The 11149-nt window shown below is 43.4% G+C and overlaps 1 protein-coding gene across 1 annotated transcript; it reads right to left on the reverse strand.

Annotated features, from left to right (window-relative positions):
- Window positions 1-453: 453 nt before the first annotated feature.
- Window positions 454-2500, reverse strand: LOC125506228 (UDP-glycosyltransferase 91D2-like). The gene is made up of 2 exons (XM_048671088.1): window positions 1849-2500; window positions 454-1749 (listed from the first exon to the last, which is right to left on the reverse strand). Exons 1-2 carry the CDS (start codon window positions 2266-2268, stop codon window positions 742-744), a joined length of 1428 nt encoding a protein of 475 aa, XP_048527045.1. The 5' UTR covers window positions 2269-2500; the 3' UTR covers window positions 454-741.
- Window positions 2501-11149: the final 8649 nt, after the last annotated feature.

The raw sequence follows: 11149 nt of genomic DNA on the forward strand, positions 1-11149 counted from the left end.
TTCTTTTGAGGGTGAAATTCTAAGATCCAGTCTCCATGGGTGGGTCTGGTAGTGACAACACACGTGCGTCGTTTCTTTATTAGAGGCTTCGTTGTTAAAGCATTTCCCCCATAATCTGGTTGCTGTCATTGGTGGTGGTTGATTTGCTGCATGTTATAGTTTACTTCGAGCGTGAGTTTCACAGGCCACTGATTTTTCCCTTGTATATTCTTTGTGTGTGTCTTGATCTTGCCGATGTGCATTATAATCATGCTGACACCGGATGTGCTCATGATGCTTGTATTCTTTTGATATGATATTATGAATTAATAAAAGCACTCTTTATCAAAAAACAAGTTCAGCACACTCGTCGACACTTTGATAGGTTGGTCATGTGTGCACCACGTCACATATATGTAGCACCACCTAGGGAGAAAGAAAATATACACTGGATCATTTCTACAAGGGTATGGCTAAGTTTTAGTCGACCAAGTCTAAATCAAGTGGCATAACATGTAAATAAAAAATAAAAAGAACTTTTTTCATGGATCTTCACATAAGATCCGATGAATATAACATCGACTGAAACTTGTCAGTCGACTGAGATTTAGCAAAATTCGTTTCTACAATTCTGAGCGAAAATATACATCACATGTGCTACAGTTTCAGTGTTTCATCCCTTCAGTGAAAAACTAAAAATACAGTAGCTGTAGAAAAGCAAACATGCATGAAAGTATCAAACCCAAAAATTCCCCTTACTGTTCACGAAGTAGCGGCTGTAGTGGCTTTGCCATCAGTTGCAATGGCGGCGCCGTGAGATCTAAGGTGATGAACAAACTCGTCGATGTACCGTTCCTGCCGTTCCGAATTAGCTACGACTACCTGCATCTTCGCTGCACCTGCCACGAAGTTCCTCCTGGCCTCTCCGTCAACCATCACAGCCCGGACCGCGCTCGAGACGCCATGGCGGTCGAACGACCCATCGCTCTCGTCCCTCGCCACCTGCAACCCCACCTTCTTCACCTCCATTTGGCGTGCATTCGGGCCTTGGTCGCCGAAGATGGGCAGCATGACGAGAGGGTGACCGAACAGGAGGCCCTCGATCAGCGAATTCCGGCCGCAATGCGTCAAGAACCCGCCCACGGCGGCGTGCGCCAGGATGCTCATCTGGGGAACCCAGCCCGTGGTCACCAGCCCCTGGTCACGAGTGCGCTGTTGGAAACCGGGAGGAAGCATGTCGGCGCCGTCATCCAGGACGGCGGCGCCACTGGGCTTCCGGAGAGCCCAAAGGAAGCGCGTCCCGGCGAGCTCCAGCCCAAGGGCCAGCTCGTGCACCTGCTCCAGGGGCAGCGGCACTTCGCTCCCCAGCGCCACGTACACCACCGAGCCGGGCCGCTGCGCGTCCAGCCAGCGCACGGTGGCGTGCTCTGATGATTCGTTGGCGCCGCCGGCACGACGGCCTCCGTCGGGTGACGGCGGCAGAAGGCCGAGTGGCACGACCGGCATGTCGAGGAGAGTTGGCACCAGCGGGAAGGACTCGGGCTCCCACTCGACGCAGCTCCGGATGACCCCGAGCGCGGACCTCTCTTTGGTCAACTGCCAGCGCTGGGCGAGGGACATACCCGATGCGCCTTGGTCGTCGAACATGGGAGCCATGTCCTCCTGCTCGTAACGAGGGCGGGTTTCGGCGCGCGCTTCACTTTGCTCCGTCGACGGGGGCTGTGCGGCAGCGATCACAGCAGCAGTCGGGAGAAGCATCGCGCATGGCACCTGATGGATTGAGCGTCGAACTAGATCATTTAGGATGCGCATGCGATGGAATTAATGGAACCAAGCAAGCAGCCCGCACGGCATACAGGTGGGTCAAACCTTGTGCTCGACGGCGGAGGCGGCGACCCAGTGGTGGAAGCAGTCGGCGATGACCCAGTGAGGCCTGGTGGCCTCGTCGGCGCACGCGGCGGCCATGAACTCCGCGAAGTGCGCGGCGAGGCCGTCGAAGGCCTTCCAGTGGAGCTCCCGCTGCTGGTCGGGGACGTCGTTGGTGGACTCGGCGCCGCCGGGTAGGCCGTCGACGCGGGGCAGCGGGAGCGCGACGAGGTCCACGCGCGGGGCCGTGGCGGGGCGCAGCGGTGGGAGGCGCGCGAGGTTGCGCGGCGTGGAGACGTAGGACACGCGGTGGCCGCGCTCGGCGAGTCGCTCGGAGAGCTCCAGGTACGGGAGCAGGTGGCCGAACGCGAGCCACGGGACGACCACTATGCGCAGCGACGAGGATGCCGATCCGGCGTCCATGGCGCGATCAGGAGCAACTAGCAAGGTCTTGATCAGGAGCTGGACTCGCCGCTCGCCGGGTGTGGCGACTGGCGAGAAGGACCGGCGGGCTAGGTGGTGCTCAGGCTCTGCGCTCTGCCCGCGCCGTGGCTATCCACGCACGAAGTATTTTAGTGCTAGTCAAACAGGAGCGTGCTACTTGCTATCCACGGTTCACGCCATGTGAATATTGTTTAGGTTTTGGGATTTGGAAACACCCACGCCGACCTACGTAGAGAGACGACATATTTGATCCGTATCCATGATTTTCCCATCAACCCTGAATAAATATGTCGAGAGGCGGCATATTATAGTTGATCCGTATCCACGATCCATGATCAGCTGTATCTTCGCCTGAAGTACAACCCACCAACCCCATGTTGTGGACTTTTCTTTTTCTTTTGACAATTACACTTTTGCACTTCATTTTTTTAGGCAATTTAACGAAGCTTTATTAAGCCGTCACCACATTGACTAGGACGGAAGGAAGGTTTTCGGGGTGACCTAACCAAACATGGCGGCCACCACCGAGCGTAAATACATGCTTTGCCAAATTGTGAGCTTCAAAATTGGAGCTCCTACGTTCATAGACTATGTTACGAAAATTTGAAGAAAGAGAATGCTCTAAAATCTCTTGAACTATTGCACCAATAGCTAGACATATTATGCTTCTGGATGTCATCAACCACCACCTTGCAAACTGACACAATATGAATACTTTGCACACAAAGATCATCTGCTAGAGCCATAGCTTCCCGGATAGCGAGAGCTTCAAGTGTTGTAGGATCTGAAATGTGTTTGCACACGAAAGCTGAAGCCCTCAAGAATTCTCCTGTTTGGTCCCTACAAATAGCTGAGATTGCACCGAAACCAAACCTCGAGACCGCGGCATCCACGTTTATTTTCACGCTGCCATCCACAAGGGGGATCCATGTGGTGGTCATTGGCTGTCTTCCATTAGCCGACCCCTTAGGAGCTTTTGAATTAACCACCTGCAACATTTTTGCACTTAGTTGTGCTTACCCGTGGATTTTGCCCTTACTTTTCAACTCTTCTCATTTTTGCCTTTACATTTATTTTTGAGATCGTTCGAGTGCTTTTGACCGTTTGACCAATATTTTAAAAATCACGAGCAATATATATGAACTCATGAAAATGCAAATAAGATATCAAAATGTTTAAAGAAACATTACCTTTATGTGCATGTCATTTGCATTCAGGAAAAAAGTACTATTTAGAGTACCCGAGGTAACTAATGTTATTAACACTGTTAAGCAAAAAAAATGTATTACCATTCAGCATGGATGGTGAGCTTTCTTGAAAGAAAGCAAAAAAATGTACTCCCTCTGTAAACTAATATAAGAGTGTTTAGACCACTATTTTAGTGATCTAAACGCTCTTATATTAGTTTATAGAGGGAGTATAAGCAATATTTTTTTCATGAACAAAAATCACAAGCAAAATATAGGTGATGTTTTCTGGACATTTTGATACCTTATTTGCATTTTCTGAGTTCATACATATTTGTTATGAATTTTCAAACAACTTTGTCCATTACTTTGAAAATTCATAACAAGTTCATATGAACTTAGAATAATACAAACAAGATACCAGAACGTTTAGAAAATATCACCTATAATTGTGATTTTTATTCATGAAAAATTATTGTTTATACCGTTTTATGCTTAATAATGTTGATAACATTAATAACCTCGGGTAGTTTAAACATTACTTTTTACTGAATGAAATTACATGCACATAAAGGTAATGTTTTTTGGAGCATTTGATATCTTATTTGCATTATTATGAGTTCATATGAATTTGTTATGAATTTTCAAAGTATTGGTCAAAGGGCACTTGGACGACCACACGGACAAATCTAAAGTAATAAATGAGCAGAGTCAAAAAGTAAGGGCAAAACCCATGGGGTTTTTCCGACTAAGGGAAAAATATGCATTTGGCCATTTTTTCTTCTGAGATGTTGTTGTGGAGCCTTGATGAACCAAAAATGTTTAGAAATGACTATAGTTTTTTGTTTTGATTCAAGGCACGATCACGATGGTTCCTTTCGGACCCAAAAGCTGGAATAAATCAACTCTGAACAAAATTTGATTTAATAATAAGTGTATATATTTAAGATACTTTTATGTCATTTTCAAGATTTTCTTATCCCAATAATTAAGTTTGAAACTTTTACGGACCTTAAAACATGTCATAATTTCACTCACAAATCCGATAAAATATGCGCACTAAAATTGGAATTGTTATTTTGTATTTAGAGTCCTTCATTTGTGAATAAACATATTGTTCATTTATTGTGATTATAGTATAGTAAATCAAAATTTAATTTAGGAGACACCCAAGACGTCAAGTCTAGGGTTTAACCTGGTGGGCAAGGCTCGGCCATAACCTTTGTACCCACAAGCCAGTATTGGTTAACAAAAGTGAGTGTAACACATATCCTAAAATAAGGACTGCTAAAAAACTTTGAATTGGTAGAAACTACACATATTCAAAGTAAGGCTTTCATGTATTTTTTTACTTACAAGGCTTGCAATCCCAAAATGTGGATACCGGGACTGTGATTATCAATTGTGTTTGGTATGTAAATCTTTTATATGCAAATTAGCATGATTTCCCTTTATTGAGAGTATTTTCTAAAGCATTAAATTCATATTTAAGTTGTATATTAAAAGCATATGACCTATGAAATTGAAAATGCAATAGAACAACAATATAAATTGATGGTGATTTTAAATTATCCTTTCATGTTTCCATTTTCCACCTTTTAAGGTCGTTGCATACCCGTTGGAGCACATTTATTAGCATTTTCCCCCGAAAAGGAGGGTTAAACCAAGACTCCACATCGATCGCTGCACACAACCATCTCTTATTTCTAAATGTGAAGTCCAACACAAAGTCATAAATAGGAAAATAAAAACCAAGTCCATCACAACCAAAAAAGCAATACATGACACACTCATGCTCCACTTTTATTCGAGTACATCCATTAAACATGCTACAAGTGTTAAAATGGAAGTGGAATGAACAAATCTAATGTAAAAGTACATAATAAATATGCTCACGAAATGTGAAACACAACAAGTGTGGCCTAAATTATTTGAATTGATCTATTCAGACAACTCGGTTGAGTGAAATTTTCTTCGAGCATGAGGTTCACACGGTACGGATTGTTGAGAAAGTATCAATGAATGGCCCTTGTCACATCTCCGGGCTGACATCTCGTACATGCTACTACACCGCTTAGTTGGCTATGCCATCTCTCCTTCATAAGTCCATCCGAACTTGGTTCAAATCATTGTCCAACTCCCACAAGTATACATCAACCAATCACTTGCCGTTGTATGTACCCGTCATTACTATATCTAGCCTTGACACTCGCTAGGCCACAACATGTCGACCTTATGGTTGTTTTATCTACAATAACATTGATGCCATTTGCGGGGATGCACTTACTTGAAGTCATGTCTCCTCAACCTTTTCACAACTTGGCAAATAGGCAGCCCTGGATAATCCAAAGTCACCACCTCCTTACATGGCTCATTGCATGAAAGTAAGATCTCATAAAAGAATGCCTAAGAAGGCATAAGAAGCTCCATGCCCATAAGGAGAAAGGCAACAAGAGCACGACCGAGAATCAAGCCTTGCACTTACCACTTAGGATCATCCTAATGGCAAGTGAAGCACTCACAAGAACGCCCACTACCATGATACCTCCTTTGAACACTAAAGGCTGAGGATTGCCGAAAACCACTTCCAAGATCTATGAAAAACTCGTTGCTCATATAAATTCCCTCATTATGCTAAAACATCATACATTAAGGCAATCCAAGTGGCCAGAGAGGAAGAACGAGAAACTCAGACTTCCGGCTTCCACTTATTTTTTTCATGCACCAACACCTAGCCGCAACAACAAATCACACATAACAAATTAACAAATGCCCAAAGAAGCAAAGGAAGAACATGGGAAACAAAATGACTCCAAAGCCGATCACATTTCTCACATGCCTCTCTTTGCTCGCCAAGCAAACATGAATGGTTCAGCTCCTAATCCTTTGACAAATGGCAAGGTAACAACCCTCCCCCCACCCCCCGAAAAAAACTACTAGAAAATGCCCTCAATATATTAATGAAAGATAATCCATCGAGACTATCACAAAAGGATAGTGATCCCTTGGCGCGCAATAATTTCTCAAACTGTCAACCACTGTGAGAGGCCTCTATATGATCAAACTCATAGGTCTTGAAGATGTTCTACGAGTTTTGACGAGAATAGTGGCCACTCTCAAAGCCAACGTCACCGGGACTAAGGTCGCGAGCATTCTTGTAACTCTTGTTGGGGAACGCAGTATTTCAAAAAATTTCCTACGATCACGCAAGATCTATCTAGGAGATGCATAGCAACGAGGGGGAGAGTGTGTCTACGTACCCTTGTAGACCGAAAGCGGAAGTGTTAAGTAACGCGGTTGATGTAGTCGAACGTCTTCATGATCCAACCGATCAAGTACCGAACGCACGGCACCTCCGCGATCTGCACACTTTCAGCTCGGTGACGTCCCTCGTACTCTTGATCCAGCTGACGCCGAGGGTGAGTTTCGTCAGCACGACGGCGTGTTCACGGTGATGATGAAGTTACCGACGCAGGGCTTCGCCTAAGCACTACGACAATATGACCGATGTGGAAAACTGTGGAGGGGGGCACCGCAAACGGATAAAGATCAACTTGTGTGTCTATGGGTTGCCCCCTTCCCTGTATATAAAGGAGAGAGGAGCGGAGGTCCGATCGGCCCCTAGGGCGCGCCCCGGGAGGGGAATCCTACTAGGACTCCAAGTCCTAGTAGGAATCCACCAAGAGGGAGAGAGGGGGGAGGGAAGGAAAGGGGGGCGCCACCCCTTTCCCCTAGTCCAATTCGGACCCAAGGGGGGCACGACCAGCCCCTCCTGGACCTTCCTCTCTTCCCACTAAGGCCCATAGAGGCCTATTAGTTCTCCGGGGGGGGGGGGGGGGTCCAGCACTCCGGTTTTATCCGAAACTCTCCGGAACACTTGCGGTGTCCGAACAACATTGTCCAATATATCAATCTTTATATCTTGACCATTTCGAGACTCCTTGTAATGTCCGTGATATTATCCGGGACTCTGAACAACCTTCGGTACATCAAATCACATAACTCATAATACATATCGTCATCAAACATTAAGCGTGTGGACCCTACGGGTTCGAGAACTATGTAGACATGACCGAGACACATCTCCAGTAAATAACCAATAGCGGAACCTGGATGCTCATATTGGTTCCTACATATTCTACGAAGATCTTTATCGGTCAAAATGCATAACAACATACGTTGTTCCCTTTGTCATCGGTATGTTACTTGCCTGAGATTCGATCATCCGTATCATCATACCTAGTTTAATCTCGTCACCGGCAAGTCTCTTTACTCGTTCCGTAATGCATCATCCCGTGACTAACTCATTAGTCACATTTCTTGCAAGGCTCATACTGATGTGCATTACCGAGAGGGCCCAGAGATACCTCTCCGATATACAAAGTGACAAATCATAATCTTGATCTATGCCAACTCAACAAACACCATCGGAGACACCTGTAGAGCATCTTTATAATCACCCAGTTACGTTGTGACGTTTGATAGCACACAAGGTGTTCCTCCAGTATATGGCAGTTGCATAATCTCATAGTCATAGGAACATGTATAAGTCATGAAGAAAGCAATAGCAATAAACTGAACGATCATAGTGCTAAGCTAACGGATGAGTCTAGTCCATCACATCATTCTCTACTGACGTGATCCCGTTCATCAAATGACAAACATGTCCATGGCTAGGAAACTGAACCATCTTTGAGAAATATCTGTATCCTCACCTGAAGTATAAGCCACCAACCCCTTGTTGTGGAGTTTTTTTTGGACAATTACACTTTTGCCTTTAGTTGTGGTAGCCCGTGGGTTTTTCCCTTACTTCTCGCCTCTGCTCAATTTAGCCCTTAGATTTGTCTCTGAGATCAACAGAGTACCATTTGATCATTTGACCAATACTTTAAAAAATTCATAGCCAATGTATATGAACTCATAAAAATGCAAATAAGATATCAAAATATTCAGAAAAACATTGCTTTTATGCGTATGTCATTTGCATTCAGGAAAAAGGTATAGTTTAGACTACCCGAGGTTATTAATGTTATTAACACTATTAACAAAAAAGGTATAAGCAATACTTTTTTCATGCACAAAATTCACATGCAAATATAGGTGATGTTTTTTGAACATTCTGATATCTTATATTCATAACAACTTCATATGAAGTCAGAAAAATGCAAATAAGATATTAGAATGTTTAGAAAATATCACCTATAATTGTGATTTTTATTCATGAGAAAATATTGTTTATACCTTTTGATGCTTAACGATGTTAATAATATTAATAACTTTGGGTAGTTTAAATAATACTTTTTTACTAAATGAAAATTACATGCACATAAAGGTAATGTTTTTCTGAACATTTTGATATCTTACTTGCATTTTTAGGAGTTTATATGAATTTATTATGAATTTTCAAATTATTATTCAAATGGTTAAAGGGCACTTGGACGACCACTGTCTAAGCTCAAAACTGAGCGGAGTCGAAAAGTAAGGGCAAAACCCATGGGGTGGTTCCGACTAAGGGCAAAAATTATGTCATAATTTCACACTCACAAATCGAATAAAATATGTGGACTAAAAATTAAATTGTTATTTTGTGTTCAGAGTCCTTGATTTGTGAATAAACATATTGTTCCTTTATTCTGATTATAGTAGAGTAAATCAAATTTTAATTTACGAGACACAAAAGATGTCAAGTCTAGGGTTTAAACCTGGTGGGCAAGGCTCGGTTAGCTCCTTTTTACCCACAAGCTAGTATTGGTTAACAAAAGTGAGTGTGGCACACATTCTAAAACAAGGACTACTAACAAAATTTTAATTAGTACAAAGTGCGCATATTCAAAGTAAGATTTTACCGTATTTTTTTACTTACTAGGCTGGCAATCCCCAAAAATGCGGATATTGGGACTGTGATTATCAATTGTGTTTGGCATGTAAATCTTTTATATGCAAATAAACAAGATTTCCCTTTATTTAAAGTTTTCTAAATCATTAAAATCATATTTAACTTCTATATTAAAAACATATGACAAATAAATTGAAAATAAATTAAACAACAATATTAATTGATGGCGATTTTGAGTTATTCTTTCATGTTTATAGTTTCCACCTATTAAGGTTGTTGCATACCCGTTGGACCACATTTATTAGCATTTTCCCTTGAAAACGAGGGTCAACCCTGGACTCCACATTGATCACTACACACAACCATCTCTTATTTCTAAATGTGAAGTCCAACAGAAAGTCATAAACACGAAAAAACTAGGCCATCACAGCCAAAACATTATACATGACAGACTCATGCTCCACTTTCATTGGAGCACATTCATTAAGCATGCTACAAATGTTAAATGGAAGTGGAATGAACAAATCTAATGTAAAAATACATAATAAATATGCCTGCGAAATGTGAAAGACAACATCTGTAGCCTAAATTATTTGAATTGATCCATTTAGACAACTCGGTTTGACTGAATTTTTCTTTGAGCATCAGGTTCACACAGAAATGATTGTCGAGAAAGTATCAATTAATGGTCGTCGTCACATCTCTGGGCCGACATCTCGTACACGATGCTACATGATGACCCACAAGTATAGGGGGTCTATCATAGTCCTTTCGAAAAGTAAGAGTGTCGAACCCAACGAGGAGCAGAAGGAAATGATAAGCAGTTTTCAGTAAGGTATTCTCTGCAAGCACTGCAATTATCGGTAACAGATAGTTTTGTGATAAGGTAATTTGTAACGGGTAACAAGTAATAAAAGTAAATAAGGTGCAGCAAGATGGCCCATGTAGCGATCCGACACGAATGGATCAAGTCTCTGTGCTTCAGTGTCATCCTTGGATCGGTATGCTGACACACATAGTACTCGAGGATTTATAACAGAGGTAAATCACATGTATAAAGTAATGTAAATACTATTACCTCAATCCAAATAGCTCCAAATTGGAAATAATTTCAAAGGGACTTTAAATTTGATTCTTTTAAACTTCCAACCCATATTTCATATGTTTTGAAGAAGTCATTTTATCTTCTCTCATGAAAATCATTGAGTTACTTAAAGTTTTTCTGAACTTGAAATATTTCCAAGTGAAATTCAAATATTTTCAAAAACCCTTTTCATTTATTTAAATGGAAGAAGTCATGTCATCTTATCTCTAGGGTTTTGTATTGAAATAAATTTGAATTATTGGAGAATGTCGGCGTTCTGGGAACGGGGGTCCCCAGACTTGCCTGCCTGCGGCCTGCGGCGTGGCTCAAAGGGGGGCCCAGTGCGGCCCATCTTCACCAACACAAACCCAAGACCCTCGCGAGGGGCCAAGCCTCGCGGGGCGGACGACGCGGAGCTTCCTCAGGCGCGGCCTCGTCAGGCTGGCTCACGAGGAGGCGGAGAAATCAAGGCGGGGTACCTCACGAGGTGCCCGTGATGCAAGCCATGACGACCGAGGGCGCCAGGCGGGTGCCAGCCCGCGCAGTGTCCTCCCTTCCTCTTTGGTGCAAAGGGAGCAAGCGCAGCCGCGGAGTACCGAGGCATCAGTCAAAGGTTGCCATTTCGGTGCAACGAGACCAAGACCAGGAGGACTACGAGACGGAGGTCACCGCGGAGCCCAAGGCGGCGTCATCACCAGAGCTTTGCGCAGGCGAAGACTACTTTTGTCAGGATAGCTGATACTAGCTGTCCCC

This window comes from Triticum urartu, chromosome 5, assembly GCF_003073215.2.
Source record: "Triticum urartu cultivar G1812 chromosome 5, Tu2.1, whole genome shotgun sequence".
In the NCBI taxonomy this organism is placed as follows: domain Eukaryota; kingdom Viridiplantae; phylum Streptophyta; class Magnoliopsida; order Poales; family Poaceae; genus Triticum; species Triticum urartu.

Bases quoted from the DNA above. Each gene is read 5' to 3' on its own strand.
- LOC125506228 (XM_048671088.1), bottom strand. From the start codon at position 2,268: ATGGACGCCGGATCGGCATCCTCGTCGCTGCGCATAGTGGTCGTCCCG. The intron at 1,750-1,848 runs GTTTGACCCACC...TCAATCCATCAG, and splicing joins CCTCCGCCGTCGAGCACAAG to GTGCCATGCGCGATGCTTCT.